The sequence below is a fragment of the Episyrphus balteatus genome, chromosome 3 (genome assembly GCF_945859705.1).
Source record: "Episyrphus balteatus chromosome 3, idEpiBalt1.1, whole genome shotgun sequence".
Taxonomy (NCBI): domain Eukaryota; kingdom Metazoa; phylum Arthropoda; class Insecta; order Diptera; family Syrphidae; genus Episyrphus; species Episyrphus balteatus.
The window spans coordinates 24848639-24868626 of NC_079136.1; the positions used below are offsets into that span (position 1 = coordinate 24848639).

The window sequence follows — 19988 nt, forward strand, 5'->3', positions numbered from 1 at the left end:
GAATTTTTTTAATAGTAAATTAATAGAAACATTTTTGAGAAAAACAACCTTTTCCATTTGGTTCCAAAAATCGATGTTATAAAGTAAGGCAAAGAGAAGGAAAGACAAAATTGCTAGGTTATGTTATGTCTGATTTTATTTTTTTACGAATTCTAAACTGAATCGCAAGTAAAAATAACAAGAAAAAAATCCTTAATTCTTTTACGGAGCCCCGAATTCAGACTGAATTTAACGCTGATTTATACTCGATTTAAAAAAAAGTAAAATTGGCAACACTTGCAATATAAAATAGGTGCCCTTTGGTATGATCGATCACTTCTGTAAGTTTTAGCAATTTCGGTTAAGACCCCGAAGAGTTACGGTAAATTTTGTGATTTTTCATCAAATTCTTATCGTTCATGTGAAAAGTCAGTTGTATTTTTGACACTGAAATAATTAAAATTTTAAACTTTTCCTTTTTTTATAATAGAAAGTGCATATTAAAAACTATTTTCTGTGAAAGAAATAGTCATAAAGATAAATTAAAAAAAAAATAATACAGAACATCAAATATGATATGACTGGGGCAAGACCGCCCCCGGGCGAAATTGGAAGCTCTGGTAGCTTAAACAGGCTAAGCAACAGGCGACAAACAATACTGTAGGTAATTGATGATTCTGATGAAGAGGACTTTGCAGATTGTATTTGTACCTTCTATCTGCAACTGTTTTCAAGATCCAATCCAAAGTATTGTTGGAAGAAGTGCAAAATGTGTACCAAATGGTACCAAAAAGCTTGTGCTTGAGTGAGAACTAATGAAAATATACCATAATTGTGTTATTATTACAAATAGGCTGCATTTAAAACAATAGAAACGGTCTTTCTACCAACAAAATTTGATAGGGCGGTCTTACCCTATGTAAGGGCAAGACGGTTTTTTGTTTGATGTTTTTTCAAAACGTATTATATTTTGTTCAGTATTTTTTTATTTTTTTATAATAATGAGAGTTTCAGCAAAAAACATTAAATTTAATGAATAAAAACTTTATTCTATTTAAAAGATGTTTTTTGTTGGTTTTTAAGACAGTCAAACACTAAGTGGGAGGTCTTTCCCTATATAATATAACTAATTAATGGTACGAACGTCTGTAAATAAATTAAATAAAACAACATCCTTAAAAAAGAACAATTTTGCTGATATACTTTGCACTTCCGTCTACCCCAATTAACATTTTTCCCCGATAACAATCCAAAGCCTTATCTCTTAATTAGCCCAGTATACTAACTTAAATACGTGTCCAACCCTTATACCTACCAAAGCAAGCAATTTAACAATTCAAACTAGGAAGGTATAAGACAGAGAGTTAATATCTTATTTCTTTTTTAACTTACTTAACATTCGTATAACTCGCGTTTGTGCACTGATGCCTCGATTCAGATCAAAACATCTCCTTGGGACAGCCTGCAGCATTCTGCTTCGCTTAAGTTTTACTCCAATTAGTACGTACAGAACGCAAATGGCAGTCATTGGTCCTCCGAAGAATATAAATCCCGAAACAACAAAAACGTCTTGTGTTAAATCATTTTTCACCTAAAATAAACCAGAAATAAGAAGAAAAGAGAAACGAAATAGGACGACAAGAAAATGAACAAAGAACAATTAAAATCTAATTAATTACAAAACAAAAAAAAAAAGTATAAACTTTCAACACTCTTGAAGTTCATGGTTTCAATTTCAAGTTCATTTCTTGATACAAAATTTTCAAAATTCACCAAAAGGACAAACTATACACTCACACACAGACCACACACAAATATAGACAACAAAAATTGTTACATTAACACCAACATGCACAAAACTTTCATTGTTAGAGTAGCTGTTTTATACTCACCGAACAAACTTTGGTGTCATTTTGCTTCATAACGGAAAATTGCATCGCTTGTGGTAACGCCAACAGAAAGGCAGCCACCCAAATTGCCAGGATGAACTTTATCGCCCGGGATAATTTCGACATGGTGTGCTGTCTGTGAACGACAACGACACGATGACAACAAAAAAAAAAACATGGAATGAGCATTAGTAATAATAGTAAAAAAGCTAACACAACAGTATCAGTATCAGCATCAGGACCCAACCCAGGACCATGAGAACGAACGGACGGGCTGTGCTTACAAATGAACAGTAATAAAAAGCAAAATTCTATGTCCTTTGAGAGAGATTCTTTGATGATAGAGCGTGCCAGATTGATTGCACTCGAACAAACGAGAAGGATAATGTAATATGGCACGAGAAAAGATCCGACATCAAACAAAACGAAACAAAAAAACACAGAGGTCCTTGCTCTTTACTACTTGTGTCATTCAATTCATTATTATTGATATTGACAGCACGTATATAAGTCCTCGTCAAGGATATCGATCGATTAACTTAAAATTAAACACTCACCTAAAAGGATGACATATGGCAATGTATCGTTCGACTGTGAATGCCGTTATTGTAAGGACAGTTGCATTGGCAGCAGTCTCCGACAGGATTCCGCCAATGATGCAAACGACATCGGTAAAAGGATACGATGTTGGATACCACATGCTGTATAATTCATTTGGCATGCCTGTAAAGAGAGAGACCAAAGAAAAGGGTTATTTTTTATTACCTGTCAGAAAGTTGTGCGCTACTTTTCTACTAAAAAATATGGTTATGAAGAAAAATTGTTTTTTTCGTGGAATTGTAGGTAGAAGTTGGAAGAAAGGATGTGGAGGAAGTCTGGGGTGTGTTTAATTAAACTTTTCTTTCTGAAAGTCTATTATTTTTTAAGGAAATGAAATTGGTTTAATTTATTTCCAGCTAAAAACTTATTAAAAATGCACCATGATATGTTTTTCATGGCACCTTATTGCGTCAGTGTGTGTTTTAAAAGTTTTTTCATTTACGTACATAAATGTTGGGTCGTCAGCTATTCGTCAGTTTTTATTTGAATTATTTATTTCCAGGATAAAAGGAGTAAAAAGTGAAAACATATGGTGTCTGATGTTTCCACGTGCTCACGAAGTGTTATTTAAACCTGTCTATCAATTCGCGGAAAAAAACTTATATCAAATCAAAAAAGTGGGAAATTCTAGGATGGAAACACTTGGTACACAGTTTCTGGAAATCGATTTATAGAATAAGCTTGCAGTTAACTAAATTGATTTTTACAGCTAAATCTATTATATAGTTACAGTGGGAGATGAATCATCTATAAAAAATGTTCGGAGGAAAAAATCTTTTTACCCTTTCGGACCCAGCGTTAATCTCATGTAACATATCGTGGGCACAACGCCAAAACCACGAATCTGCAAAATTGTAGTTTTGAGAAAAACGGCTTCAAAGTTTTGCAAATGCATGCAATCTTATGGGAACTCGAGCTACGGAAATCGATATTTTAGGCTTTTAGGCAACAGATGGATGATTGGGGTCGAAGCAGTGGATAGAGAAACCGATAACAAGTTAAATGACGCATTAAAGTGAAAATGTCCAAAAATGCAGATTCGCGGTTTTGGCTTTGTGCCGACGATATATTTAAAAATTCGTAAAAAATATTCCATTAAATAATTTTTTAGGTTTCAATGGCTTAATTGAAAGATAATAATGCCGGGTTACTAGATTAATACAAAAAGTTAGTCAATTATCATACTTTTAATTTTTTTTTACTGAAATGCCCATTTTTTTTTTTGTAAAATATTTTTTTTTATGGTCATATATCAAAATATATAAAAAATATTAATCCAGAAAGTGTTTTATTTTTTGGCATGTTATATTAAAAATTATTTTCCCAGTCTAACATTTTTTTGGTGGTCATAGGAAGTGCATGTTACTTACATTTGATATCGGAGTAACGCATTAACTTTTTGCTATTCATATTTCTTAGTTGTGATGTTTTTGACACCATAATACTGAGAAAACCTGTTTTTAATATTGACTTTCATAGCTTGGGTTCCAAAGGGTTTTAAAAGCTGAAAAGACGTCCCTAACTTTAACGGAAACTTTGTGGCGGAATCAAACAAAATTTATCTCAGCAATTGTAGTTAGTTTTTTTGTACAAAAATCAAATTTTGTAGCCTACACGAAGAAAAATAGGGCACTTAAAAATAAGATGGTGCCCTTTTTAAATCCTACCACTTTAAAACAATAGGATTTCCTCTTAAAATAAGTGGAATCCGTTTCAATTTTTAAAAATTTAAGGTGAACTTCATTTCAGACTTCAACTTAAGTAAGAACATTTTCCGCTTAATTTAAGTGGATTTCTTATAGTTTTGGAGGTTCAAGAAATTAAGAAGATTTTTCCACTTATTTACAGAAGTCATCTTGGCAAAAAACCATGCAAAAATCCGCTTAATATAATGCGGAATCAAATTCTCTTAGGTGGCCTTCTTTCCGTGTATGGGTAATTTTATGTTCAAATTTTCAGTTCAAAAAGTAGTAGACTTCCGGTTTAGTCAAACCAGGGGAGGGATTTTGAAAACAAAAATTACTTATTTTGTTTAGTAATCCTTTATTGTTGAAGGGTCAAAAATGTAAAAGTTCAGAAAAAAACAATTTTTTTTTATAAAAAAACTTTTGTTTATTCAAAGCATTCAATTGTTGTTTTTTATTCCGTACAAAATTGTATTGAGGTTAGTACCGAGTTACCAAAAACCACTCCTAAAACTACCCTTAGTAGCTACAAAGTTAAATTTGGCGCAACTTATTATACCTACTTGTAGCTGGCTAAACAACAATATGAACATGAAAAAGACAATATTTTTTTTATTTTCGTCTACTAAGTCTTCAGTCTTATTTTAGCAGAATATTGAAAAAACAATTGTTGATACTATAATAACGAAGTTAATGAAGTTTACAAGCATTTCAAAAGTTACAAAAACCAATAAAACTATTAAAAATAAGGTCTTAAATCGTTAAATTTGTTGTAAATAAATTGAACTAAATATGGTTAGTTTTGAAAGAACTTTTGAGTTATTTAATTACTTGCATTTTACTTCAGTTGCTTATTTGTACTGATTCCGAAAAGGCTGTATAAAGGAATTACTGCATTATTTAAAATATATGTTTGTATAAATTTCCCTTATATTGGCAACGATTTTATTTTTAATGAAATAATTTCAAATAAGGTAGAAAGTATTAGTGGAGTAACTAAAGCAAATTATTAGGGAACCCGGCCGAACAGCTCTGATTTTGACGATTTTTGTTCCAAACGTAGGTAATTAAAATTACTTTAAAGGCTATAGGTTAAAAATTGCCGATGTTCCCGCATTGTTTTTTTAAATTAAAATTGAATTTATTTTGAACAAAACCATTTTTTTTTGCTTTAATTTCATAAAACAAATGATAGCAAAAGATTCTCTAGACAATTTAAGGAAAAAAAAAATATAAGAGAGTAAGGGACAATCTTCCATCGTTTAAGCAATAAATGCAATTTTCTCACAATCTGACTTCAAACACAAAAATAATATTTTGAAAACAACGGCAACACCTACAATATTTTAAAATACATTTTTAAAAAGCCAGAAGCTCATTCTTATCTCTTAGATTTAAATCCACTAAATTTAACTAAGAATTTTTGAAAGAATGCTCCTCAAACTGAGAATTAAAAAAAAAAATTGTTATTAAAAAAATTTAAATTTCCAAATTTTTTCTAATAAAATATGAATTTATTGTAAAAAAATTTTTGGTCATAAATATTATCAGTTGAATTTCGAAGCAGAAAAGGTAATATACATATACTACACTTTTGAAAAAAAAAAAAAATTAAAAATTAGTTCAATTTCAATGGGTTTTTTTTGATAAAAACTGAATTCTTACAATGAAATAATTGATTTTCGCAAAGATTTTGGCAAATAAGAACTTTAAACTTTAGCTTTTTAGCTTTCAATAATAATGGCTTTTGAATAAATAAAAAATAAATTTATATTTAAATGTTGAACTTAAAAAAAAATAAGTTAATTTTTTTTCAAATCTTCTATTAAAAAAAGTTCTTCGAAAATGAAATACTTTTTAATTTTTTTCATAAACTGTAATACATATTGACATTTCCTTTTATAATTTCAAATTATAATAAATGTGGCTTAAAACATTTGAAAAATAAATGCATTTTATATTACGAAAAAGTTTTAAAAACGACATGTTAAAATTTTGTCTAATTTTTTTTTTCAAAAATCTGATTTCAATTACCATTATTTCAAAAGCCCTTCATTCAATTTACTTAATTTTAATTTTAAAAATGTGATTAAGCTTTCTAGCTTTTTAAAAATATTTAAATATTGTAGGTGTTGCCGTTGTGTTAAAATATTTTTGTTTGTGTTTGAAGTCAATTAATAAGAAAATTGCATCTGTCGCTTGAACGATGAGAGATTGTCCCTCACTCCTATATATTTTTTCCTTGAATTTCCTAGACAATCTTTTGGCATCAATTAATTTATGAAATTTAAGAACAATTTTTGAAAAAATTTTTTTTTGCTCACAAAAATCTTCAATTAAATTTAAAAAGTCAAAACGGCAACACCAAACAAACAAACGCAATTAAATTTAAAAAATCAAAACGGCAACACCGGCAATTTTTAAGACTGTAAAGTATTTTTAATTACCGACGTTTGAAAAAAAAGATCATCAAAATCTAACCGTTCGGCCGGGTTCCCTAATATTGAGCTGTAGTTACTCTACTATTATGTATTACTGAATTGATAATAATGGATAAACTTTAGGTTCATTACTTAAAAACACTCATAATGCCCGAAGAAATAAAAGTTAGCTTATAATTAATAAATTTGCTTGCCCCTTTTTTATCAAGATGAACAGAAATGTTTTATGAATATTTATTCCACATTGCAAAAAAAAAGGGTTTTCAAAAGTTAAGAACAAAGTTTATTTTTTGAAATTATTCTGCAAGGTTGTGTATTAATCAAATTAATTGCTCCACACCACTAAAAAAATAGTGTTCTTGTGAATATATATAAAAACTTCTTATTTACCCTGAACAAAGTATTTTTTCATCTTAAATATTTATGTGTCCAAATAAAATTTGCGTAATATTTTTTGACCTCACAGAATCAGATAATATACTTTTTACATGAGTTAGGTTGGATTGTTTTTTTTTTTTATTACGAATAATGTAAAGCTCTTATTTTGGGAACCATATGTAGCTTAAAGGTTTATAAGGCTTTTGTGAAGGATTAACCATTGATTGAAAAATTATTACGTAGGATTTTGGCATTACTAATCCTGCAACATGTATTTATTTTTTCTTGTACAAAACTGTTTTCAATTGATATTAATGAAATTATGGAATTATTAAAATATTTTTTGAAATAACAAAATATTGACAAATGTTGTCGATTGAATTTGGATGAGAGGATTCACAAATAAATTCACAAAATTGATACTTATTAATGGAAAAGTATAATTAATAATGGGCTTAAATAATTATTTGAAACTTACTTCATGTTTCTGTTGTATTTAATAAAGTCAAACTTTAAAAAAAAACATGTATTACAATATCATAAATCCAGCTTAAAATTCAATTAATTAAAATCAATATTATGTAGATTAACTAGAAGTGTGTATATGGTATTTCCAAATATAATTTCCTTTTCTGAATTTGTATACCTAAATAAATAGGCAGCAGCTATATTCAAATACATGTTGTGAAACGATTACCTTCAATACATTGTGAATTATGTATAAATTTGGTATTTCACAATATGCAATTAATTTGATAAAGCCTTGTTGATATTCACCTCGAGCTCCAATCGAATGCATAATAATAATTGAACAGAGAACAAGAACACACTCCTTCATATAACACACACACAACATGTGTTAGAGAACGCAGAAACAACATGAATCTTGTTCATGTATATTTAAGGAATTGTAAACAAGAATTTCTTCATGATAATCTAACCTTTATCACAACAAAAACATTACTGTTAAAAAAAGAGCCAAGTTCTCCTATGTTGAAATTATGCTGGCACAAAAAGTACTGAGATGTAAAAGTGTACCAAGTTCTAAAGTTTGGGTTCAAATTCGTATCAATAAAATTTTGATTGTTCTCTTGACAATTTTTCTTAATTATCGATTTTTAAAGTTATTTCAAAAATTGCCAAGTAAACAATCAAAATTTTATTGATACGAATTTGAACCCAAACTTTAGAACTTGGTACACTTTTACATCTCAGTACTTTTTGTGCCAGCATAATATCAACATAGGAGAACTTGGCTCTTTTTTTAACAGTAATGTTTTTGTTGTGATTTGACTACTTTTTGCAAGGTATGGCTGTAGAATATAAAATCTCTATATTTGATGAAAATTCAGTGAAAATGGGTGGTTGCCACGCCCCCTGCCTGAAATTCTCAAATTTAAAATTTTTTCCTTTGTATAAACTACCAGCTCTACCATTCTACCAAATTTCAAGATTCTACGACAATCAGAAGTGCTCTATAATAATTTATGAAAACTCAGTGGAAATGGGCGGTTGCCACGCCCCCTGGCTGAAATTCTCAAGTTTTAAATTTTTTCCTTTGTATGAGCTACCAGCTCTACTATTCTACCAAATTTCAAGATTCTACGACAATCGGAAGTGCTCTATAATAATTTATGAAAATTCAGCGGAAATGGGCGGTTGCCACGCCCCCTGGCTGAAATTCTCAAATTTTAAATTTTTTCCTTTGTATAACCTACCAGTTCTACCATTCTACCAAATTTCAAGATTCTACGACAATCAGAAGTGCTCTATAATAATTTATGAAAATTCAACGGAAATGGGCGGTTGCCACGCCCCCTGGCTGAAATTCTCAAGTTTTAAATTTTTTCCTTTGTATTAACTACCAGCTCTACTATTCTACCAAATTTCAAGATTCTACGATAATCAGAAGTGCTCTATAATATATGATGAAAATTCAGCGGAAATGGGCGGATGCCACGCCCCCTGAATTGAAAATCTCAAATTTTCGATTTTTTCCTTTGTATACACCACAAGTCCTATCACCGTGTAAAATTCCAAGTTTCTACGATATCGGGAAGTTCTCCATAATTTTGATGATCTGTCAGTGAGTCAGTGAGTCAGTTACGGTTTTTGCGATTTTTGAAGCCCTATATCTCAGAAACTACTCATCGTAGGAGGCTGAAATTTTGTGAGGAGTTTGGTTTTTACGAGCTCAAGAAATGTAGTGAGTTTGAAATTTTTAGCATCTTTGGTGTGGAAGTTAGAGGGGGGTCGAAAATGGCCTGAGTTGTTTCCTGTAAATAAGGGTGTAGTGCCAAAGTTGCTAGAGAACTTGGCTGGGCACTACCGTGCCCCTTGATACGATATACGAGTAGGTATTTTTGGATATCATTAGATTTTGGAATAATATAATAATTGTTTATCGAAAAATCAATTTTGTAATTTTGTTCGAAGAAAAAGAAATCAAAATGTAGGTCCTTAAAAAATTCTTTAACAAATTAGGTGACTTTTTTTTAATATTTAAAATAAATTTTTTTATTGTAGGCTTAAAGTCAATTTTATTCTTTTATTTTTTGGCGCAACGTTTCAGGGATGGTTATCCCCTTCATCAGGCAAAATATATGTAAACAATATTTGAATTAAACAAAATAAAAAATGTATTATTCATTTCACTTGTTGACGTAATTAATTCTCCAGAATTTATAAAGTTTAATTATAAATATTAAAATTTGTAATTAAGAAAATGTTCGTAAGGCCCAACGATTTTTTTTTTTCAAATTTTAATGATATTTGGCTTGGATTGCAAATTAATTTATACTGTTTTTTGGAAGGGAAAGGAAACAAAAAAAACAAAAAAAAACAAAAAAAAAAAAAAATAAGGAAATGCACAACCACATACATTTTATCAGCTTTTGTCTAAGAGATAAATTAACCTATTTTCACAAGTTTGCAAAAAAAGTGTGTGTGTACACATGTACACGCGACTGAAGTTATACTTCTCACTCAGTATATTAATTGAATTTCATTTTATATTTTTATTATTTTTGTTTAATATTATTATTAAAATAATTAAACAGCGTATTTTTTTTTAACAATATCAGATTATAGTATTCTTAGGATTTTTTTTTGACTTCTGACTTCCCTGAATATAGTTATGCATGAAAAATCTTTCTAATTGTAAATTAAGAATCTTCATACCAATTTTCGGGGCTAAATTTTTGAGAAAAAAAAATTAAATTTTATCTAGCCTTTATATCAATACAAGTTTAGTTTTAGTCTATGTTGTTTTCTTTTCCTTTTATTTATACGTTTTTGTTTTTTCTGGAAACTTGCCACATGCAGCTTGCCACATGCAACTTGCCACATGCTACTTGCCACACGCAACTTGCCACATACAACTTGCCACATTTTGCATACTGAATGCCACATGCCTCGTGCTACTTGCCACATGCCACATGCACTTACACTTTGATTCATTCCACATGGTACTTGCCATATACCACATGCAACTTGCCACGTGTTGTGTGTTTTTTTTTTACCGTACTGCGGCGTACTGCATTTTTAAATACTAAAGTACTACCAACTCTAAAGGTGAAACGACAGCCCTGCCCAATTGCCTCGGAGATGACGATCGCGTCATAATCAAAAAACAAATTTTTATACCCACCGTCCCATAAAAAGTATAACTTCGAAAAATACAAACAAACACCTAGAATCATTAATTAAATCTTTTTTAACTAGAAGCTTGCGTAAAAAGTCTTTTGATTTGCAATTTTTAACTAAAAAAATATATTTTTAATTTATGAACTTTTGTCCCGTGGAGGCGTGGACTTATGACCCTGCACCTCTGTACCCATATTTAAAAAAAATAAACAATTTTTGGCCTTTTTTTGGGTGATATCCCTTAACATAAAAAATGGAGGTTGAAATTTTTTCAGTTGAATTTTATACCAAAAAATAAAGGTAAACATTATTGTACTTACGGATAACATGTTCGATTTTCTAATATCTAAATACTGTGAATACGTTTAAATGACTGCACAATGCACATGTCTATTAAATTTATATTTCAATATATTTCAAATATGTATATATAAACCGCAATGAGTTATGCATGAATGCAATTCAAAATAATTTTAATTCCACAGTAATAAAACCGACCAATACTTAATGACCAGACCATTAAAAAATATAATAAAATTTTGTATGCCTCTTTTAAACACACATGTTGCTTTGCACATTAACTGAATTTTGCTAGTTAATTGAAATTTTATTTTTTCAATTCGATGCCTCTCGAATCGATTTAGCGTTGAATTTCAGCAACAGTGAATTTGGATGGCCTTAAGCACATTTATTTCAAAACCACCAAAATGGAAAACATATAAAATTTAGTAGCGGCGGCAAGGCTTTGTAATGTAACTTTCTAATTCTATATCGGAATGAACCCTGCCAACAACTTATAGATTAAACATTCAAACACTAATCCGATGACAGCATCTGCTATCGGCGAAATGGTGTGAATTAAAAAAAAAAATGTGCGGTTTATTATTTTTTTTTAGAATAACAAATTAATTGAAATTTAAAATTGATTAGCTTACCTGATAGCAATAATATTAAATCCGATACGGCTAAATTAAATAAATAAAAATTCGTTGCTGTGTGCATAAACTTATTCCTATTGATCACAATGCAAGTTATTAGATTTCCCAATATGCCGGCGATGAATATCAGGGCATAGCACACAGTTATCACGGACAGCAAAGCTATCGAATCACGTTCGGCATTTCCATCTAATTCAATATAATTATCCAGCAAATTCGTCAAGTTCTTCTCAGAAATATTGAACAACTGGCTGACATTGTTTTTAAACCAATCACTTTTGAAAATTTCGTCACGGGGTGTTTCCTCATTGGCGAACATCTCCAGGAAAATGGCAGTTTGATTACCACCCACCATGGTAGATGTTCTTTTGTTTTTTTTTGTTTTTTGTTTTTAGTTTATTTTTGATTTTGTAGTTAAGTTTTTTTTTAAACTTTAATTTCTTTTTAGGTTTTATTTATTAATAAGCTGTATCTGTTTATGAGTATTATTTCTTTTAAATTTATAATTCGTATCTATTAGTTTATCAATGAAGGCCATTTTTTTGTTTACTCCACCAACGTCCTGTAGGATTATTATTTTTTCTGAAAATAAAAAAAAAATAAAATTTTTAAGTTAAAAAAATTATATGTAATAATTAATTATATATTTTATAACTTGCATGCAAAATACATGTTTAATAACCACATTAAAATGTTTAAGTTTTTTTTTTTAAACAGAAATTCATAATCTATTAGGAAAATAACCCATACTTAAGAGAAAAAAATCCTTTTTGACAACTAAAAAAACACAGCAATTTATAGCTCTTTACAATGTTCCTTTGTCTGCAAATATTATTTTTAATATTGCGTTTTTATTACACAGTTTTTTTTAATAATTTTCTTATTAATTTCAAATCCAAAAAATTAAAATGCATTAGTTTCTAATACAAAACATTAAAATGTAATCAAAAGTATTGAAATATAAGAAAATTTTAATTAAAAACTAATTTTTTTGCACCTAAATTATAACTTTTTCTGGTTTTGAATTGAGATTCTTTATACTCGTCTTCTTTTTTTTAATACAAGAAAATCAAATTTTAATCAAACTTTATTAAAATCTTAAACGAAAATGGAAGCAATTTCAAAAAAGAAAGACATTTTTTTTTGTACTTGAATTCAGGGTTATCGCTACTTGAAAAAGTACCTGTAGCTATTTAAAACTATTTGGGTTCAGAAAGATGCATTTGGTAACCTTTTTTCTGATTTTAGGGAGATAATAAATATCACCATTATTATATTTATGATGAGTAATCACTTTCAGAAATATTTTGTTTCATTTTAAAGAAGTAAGAAAGAAAATACTTAAAATAATACAAACAATAAAAAAGAAAAAGAAAGAAATATCATTATAATAAACTGAAACTTTAAGTTTAGGAATACGTCCTTGATTTTAATACAATAATCCAGTCAAATAAGGGCTTAACCTCGGAATGAATGTTAATAGAAATTAAATCTCGGAATGAATGTTAATAGAAATTTTTTTTGCTCAATATCTTCCTTTTGCCATTCTATAACATATCTCAAAAGTCTAGAAAAATCTCATTTCCGCTTGTCGCGATTTCAAGGTCAAATCGCGAAATGGAGATTTTCAAAATTAGCAAAAATAGGCTATGGTATTATATACACATATGATACATGTTTTCGAGGTATTTTTTAATGCTGATTCCAAAAAATCTAAAATCAAGATAATTTTGAAAATCTACATTTCGCGATATGACCTTGAAATCGCGACAAGCGGACATGAGATTTTTCTAGACTTTTGAGATATGTTATAGAATGGCAAAAGGAAGATATTGAGCAAAAAAAATTTCTATTAACATTCATTCCGAGATTTAACCCTTTTTTCTCCTTATTTGACTGTATTACAAAAATAATTAAATTTCAATAAATTTTGTATTAGACTCAAAAATGTATGCAATTAAAGTATTAAATTTAAATAAAATTTTGGTATTGCCTCACATGTAAGCTAAATTTTCGTAGAATCTACACCAAAATTTTAAACCGTGCAACCATTTTGAATAAAAAAAAAACACAGTGCACAAAATTTCATGTCTTTTCATTAATAAATGACGGTCCACCAAAAGGCACCACTGTGAGACTCCTTAAAATTACAATCAATATATTTAGAGGTCAACAAAACTTTCAGGAGTCAGTTCTTGCATGTTTTAACTTTGTTCTTCCAATTGTCAGGAAAAGTCAAGCAGTTTTGAATAATTTCCATTGAAATTTGGTACACGGATTGACTAAAAGACTAAAACAATATTTATAAGCTATTTTTTAATGAAAAAAACTGAACAGTGAACTTCAAATACGTGAAAAATTCCCAAATTTTTATATTTTCGAAATTCCGTACGTGTGAAATAATTATTCAAAATTTGGTACCAAATTTCAATAAAAAATTTTTTGAGATTTGTTACGTTGAGATTTTTTTTTTCAAATATTTTACAAGTCCGTACATCACATACGTTTTAGCCGTAGTCAAGTAAAAAGGAATCTGGTGTTAAAACAACTTTATTATTATGAGTTTTATGAGCTCCTTTTTTTCTCGCTTCATCTTTATCTTCATTGCCATAACTTTTCAAAAAACAAACAAAAATTATTCAACTTTTAATAGCAATTTCTCTTTCATAACCCTAATTTAGTTCAAAGTTTCCATCCTCATTTTTATATTTAGCATTTTTTTTTTTTTTTTTCAAACCACAAATATATAAAAAGAGATACATTTTTGCTGAATCTCTTTTCCTTAGCCTTTTTTCACTGATTCAATTTGAAATGAGTGTGGGTGGATAATTTTGTGATTTAATCTTCTGAGTTCGTTGGACTTTCTATAAAAGTACTTACCTATCCTATCTACCTACTTTTGATGTAGGATAATAATTAGAAGGATTTCTTAGAAGACGTATTTTTTTGAAGAATTTATAAGCTGAATGCTGACTTCTCTTTTTTTTTTAATTTGGTTTTTGGAAAAGTCTTATGATTGTTTGTAGAAAAAAAGCAAGTTTTTATTAGAAGTAAAAATTTTGAACTTTAATTTTTTTTTTGAAAAGATTTTAATTGAACTTTACTTTTTTGTAACTTTTTTTATTTATTTTAGAATTAAATGCATTTTATAAGACATTTCTTGTCTTCTAAAGTTATACCTATAATATCGGAACATTAAGTGTATCCCTAAGGAACTGACCTAACTGTCCGATCGACTCTTGGGAAGTTATTACATATAACCTTAATAGCGAAGGAAAATTCCATTAATAAACTCGCTCATGCAGAAAATTTTCTATAAATACCCAACCAAGCTCTTGAAATTCTAATCTTCCTTCTATACTCTTGTGCTGTAAAACTAATATAATTCTAACCATAAAAGCAAAGTTCACTATAAAACGTATTATAGATTTCTATTAATCTCCCTGGCAGCGTGAATAATTTATGTGACTTATCAGGTGATTTATAATACCGGATATGTCTATGTTGTATAAGGCAAACAGTTTTCCTCTTTGGTATACATATTCTTGTTTCGATTGTATTTGTATTTTTTGTCTTCTCCTTTTAATGTTTGTGTGGGTGACCACCGCAAACAACTCTATTGAACTATTTCTATATAAAAGTGCATCACTGCCGTAACATTTAGTTGTCCTGCGGCAAACAAAAGGACTTAACCACTTCCTGGCAAGTTGGCATTCAATTTCAGGTTTTCTATTTTTTTTTTTTTCCTTTGATATAACTTTCGCCAATTTATTGTCTAGGAGTTTTGTGTATATTTAGCACTTAAAAAAATGTATCCATCCACTACCACAAGTTCGATAAAGAAGAAAAATAAAAAAAGCTCTTCAAATGTCCGCAGGAGGAAAACACCAAAACAAACAAACTTTTATACGAAAGTGTATTTTATTGTGCAACAATTTTTCAGGATAGGAAAGGGATACACCTTTTAGTTTTTTTTTATTTTTGTATTGAGGTCAAACAATACCATTTATAGTTTTTTTTTTTGTAATTTTGTTATCTAAATAGGCTTTAGGGGCAACTGCAGTAGATTGTTGAAAGTACTAGACAGGGCTTTGAAAACACCTAGCTTACATAATGTTTATAGAAAGGGACGCAACCTTTGTAAGTGGAATGTAGTTTGTTGTTTTTTACTGCCCATTAAATGCGATGGCTTAATATTTATGTACAAGAGTATGCTTTAAGAACTAAACGTTGTTTTCCGGTTGTATTTTGTTGACAATGTTTTCTGTCTCAAGTACCTGGAAGGTGTCTGAAAAAGGAAGTGTTTGTGACGCATTGGATATTATAATCATTTCCGTAATGGATGTTTTTGTTTGAACAAATAATTCTCATTCTTTTTTTAATAAGAAGGATTGATAGAAAGCGTAGGATATTTTTGTCCTTTGAATTGGTTATTGAATATTTCATTCAGAAGTTTTAACAAAATTTAAAGAATACCAGTTTTGTCTTTTTTTGTTGTAAATGTCATAAATGCACTGGGGAAAATAAATAATATTTCAAGAAGGACAGCAAATGAAAATCCACTCAAAGAAAAAGAATAAAATTGCAAGAAAAAAAAAAAAAACAGTGCCAATGCCATAGTTATGGATTATTTTTCCTTTCTCTTTTAATTAAAATTATTTATTTCTTCAATATTTATTTTTGTATTGTTGATATTGGAAAGGGATACTACCAACTACTACTACTTATCACACTCACAAAGGGCTGGTATTATAAAAATAGAATTGTTTATTTTTAATCAATTGAATAGCTTTCTCTCACGAACTTGATCTTTTGGATTTGCAATTTTTTAAAGGACTGGGTTAAGCCAGAAGGGCATTTAAATATAATTAAAGAAAGTATAAAAATTCTTTTTTTCAAAAAGAAAATTTAGTCGGTAATGAAAAATATTATTCAGACAGATTTCTAGTCGTCTGCTAGAAGCGTAGGTGCATACCTTTGCCACAACCATAGCATAACGATTATTTTACTCTTAGTTACCGCAATTAATTCTTAGTATTTCATTTAACAATAATAATTAAAAGCAAACTCTTGATAATTAGACCACATTTATGATATTCGTACTTTTATTTTGTTATAAATACAAAAACTATCAAATAAATGAGAGATTAATTAAAGTGCCAAGTGATGTGGTTTCAAGCCTAACAATAGACAGATTTATATTCTTCTTACTCCTTCTTCAATAGAACGCCACTTATGTGATATTAATAGATAACACTGTTCTACAAAATAAAAAAAATTAAATGCACCCGACAAGTAACATAATGTAGGCTGTTCGTATGGACGAATAAATGCATAAAAATATTTTTGTTATATTTTTGGAACCCTCCATTTTTTTTTTTATTTACAAAAAAACTTTTTTACTGACTTTACGAAGTAATCTATCAATATCTCAGTCATTATTTTAACAATTCTCAATGTGTTTTATGTTTTTGGAAAGAGGGTTTTCAGACCTTTTAAATGATGTATAGAAATCTATTGTTTAAACAAATTAAGTGTATGTTTTTATCACATAAATCTTGAAAAAGTGATTTTTTCCTCAATTTTTTCAACTTTACCCATTTCTTATTGCACAATAAAACAAACAAAAAAATAAAGTTAGGTTATATTCTGAAAGAATATATGTTTAGTCACAAATTGGTGTATTGTTTTATTGAATGTGACCAAAACATCGGAATCTATGCTACTTTTACGTAACTAGAAAATATGGCAAATCATGATGTGTATTGCAAGGTGGACAATAGGGTGCTCGTTATTTTAAAATAATTAGAATTTGTATGCTCCTAAGATCTTATATGGTTGGAAATAAACTAAAAAAAATATTCCCCAAGTTTCAAGTCTCTAACTTAATTCTAACCCATGCCGCCAAGCGGTTGAAGTTTCTTATGGGAATAACATAGTGTTTCTTGGACCTTGTTCGATCAATTTTAAATTCCAGCGAACCAATTTGTGGCTTAACATAAATATTCTTTCAGAATATAACCTAACTTTATTTTTTTGTTTGTTTTATTGTATAATAAGAAATAGGTAAAGTTGAAAAAATTGAGGAAAAAATCACTTTTTCAAGATTTATGTGATAAAAACATACACTTAATTTGTTTAAACAATAGATTTCTATACATCATTTAAAAGGTCTGAAAACCCTCTTTCCAAAAACATATAACACATTGAGAATTGTTAAAAGAATGACTGAGATATTGATAGATTACTTCGTAAAGTCAGTAAAAACGGTTTTTTGTAAATAAAAAAAAAATGGAGGGTTCCAAAAATATAACAAAAATATTTTTATGCATTTATTCGTCCATACGAACAGCCTACACTATGTAATTTGTCGGGTGTATTTTCAGTGTCGCACCGTGTAATAATCACTTTATTTTCAAACACACTTAATACACTTACGTCTGCAAATTTAACATTCTCAGAAGTGTTAAATTGCTCTTAAAGACAAATGCATATTAGTTTCGTGTCAAAAAAAACTTCGATGTTTTAATCAAAACGAAATAGATAATGTAAAAATTGTTTTTAAAATAAGAAAAATATAATTTTAAATGTGCTGAGTTCGAACATAACCTTCGTTTGGAGAAATCACAGTTGCCACTTAAATTAAGGTTTAAATCTTTGATTTATTTTAATAAAATCATTTTTTAGGTGTTTGCTTGACTTTTTATTTTTTATTAAAAAAAAAAAAACTCTCTTCTGTTGACTTTTATCATAAAAATAAAGAAAAACGGTCAACCATAAACCTATTTTACGGAAAATAAATAAAAAAAAAATAAGAAAAAATGAAAATCCATTTCCACTAGGTACTTGAGTAATACCAAGCAAATCTAGACAGATCTATTTTTCCTTTTATAACTATGAATTAAATGTAAACTGTTTACCATTTTTTAATACACATCTTTCGCTTATTTGTGAGTGTAAATTTTTGTTATTAAATTTTTGCCATCAGGCGTGCAAAGAACGACATTTTGAAAAGTCTAAAAAAAAAATGGTTTTCTTTACCATGTTAAATCTCCGAAATTATAACAGTTTAAAATCCAGAAAATAGCTACAACTATGAGGTTTAAGTCTGCAAAGTTTCAAATTTTTGAAAAAAAAAAAAATTTTAAATTGATCGGACAGTGTGCAAAACCCAATTTTTTTTCCCATAATAACTTTCAAGCGTTTGGAGGTACGGGTTAAAATTAAGTTAGAGACTTGAAACTTGGGAAATATTTTTTTTTCCAACAATATAAGCCCTTGGGAGCAAAAAAATTTAATTTCTTGTAAATAACCCTAATGCAATGTTGAGTTATTAAAACAACAAATTTTTGAGATGATCGTGCACTGGGACGTATACGTGATTTTTTTTTGTATTTATTTTTTTTTTTCAATTGATACTACCTGGGTGTCTACATCTTTTTGTAATTATTCAATACTTTTATTATTTTTTCAATCAATTTTTAATTCCAGTTCCAGTCAAAATTTGTATTCAACAAAATCGTATCTTGGAAGACTTTAATAGTAAAGTAACTTCTAGCTATTTCTTAAAATTTTTAAAGTTTTTAGATTTTGTAATCGCTCACTCAGCTGTAGTGAAAAAAAAAATTGTTAGGACCAAACCTGTTATGCTTTTATGTGACACTGATTGTATCTTGTATCTAAATACAGCAAATAAGTAAGTTCCTGAAATTACTATCAGGCAGCAAGACGAAAGAAGAACAAAAAAAGGTCTTTATTTCAGAAAAGTCAAAATTATTTAATTTTGTGTTGTTTTGTGTTGTGCTTAAAATTTTTACCTATTTTAATAACTATGTATGTGCAACTGAAAATAACTTTTTCCTTTAAGGTGAATAACACAATATCCTTTCTATTTTATTATATTTTCTTTTTTTCATGTCCTTCATATCTATGTTGTCTATCATACCTCAGGCAAAAATATACTTGAGTGAAGCCATAATACCATGATACTTAACTTAAACTCAAACCATACGCATTCATCTATATGTTATGTCTTATTCATGATCTGTCATTAGGATTATCCTTGGGATTACAAAAAAAAAGGAATAACACGTTAGCTAGTTTTGGTTTATGTCTTTTCCTTCAAGCTCATATGTACCATCAAGTTTAGTGCAATTTGGCTTTGTTATACCCTGACTTTTGTTCACTTGATGAAGTACTTCTCGAGTTATAAAATTTTGTAGTTTTTTGCCTGAACTATGAACTCAAAATTAAGTTATAATAAAACATCGATTTGGAGAAGATCTTGAGGCTTTGTCTGTAACTATCTACTCTAATATAAATAAGTTTTGTGTATTTATTATTTTTTTAATGTAATACTCGTATCAAGAAAATCTGCACATTATTCTTTTTTTTAGTTCAAAAAAAGTGGTTGTAAACCATAAACCATTGCTT

At 28.8% G+C, this 19988-nt stretch overlaps 1 protein-coding gene across 3 annotated transcripts in view; it reads right to left on the minus strand.

Annotated features, from left to right (window-relative positions):
* LOC129915978 (neuropeptide CCHamide-2 receptor-like) overlaps positions 1–19988 on the minus strand; it is a 109490-nt gene that overhangs the window by 12931 nt on the left and 76571 nt on the right. For all 3 annotated transcript variants that reach the window (XM_055995719.1, XM_055995720.1, XM_055995718.1), the window contains 4 exons: positions 11553–12137; positions 2426–2591; positions 1872–2004; positions 1372–1570 (listed from right to left, as the gene is read on the minus strand). In XM_055995719.1, coding sequence (XP_055851694.1) covers positions 1372–1570; positions 1872–2004; positions 2426–2591; positions 11553–11910 — 856 coding nt within the window. In that variant the 5' untranslated portion in view covers positions 11911–12137. The remainder of the gene's footprint in view (positions 1–1371; positions 1571–1871; positions 2005–2425; positions 2592–11552; positions 12138–19988) is intronic.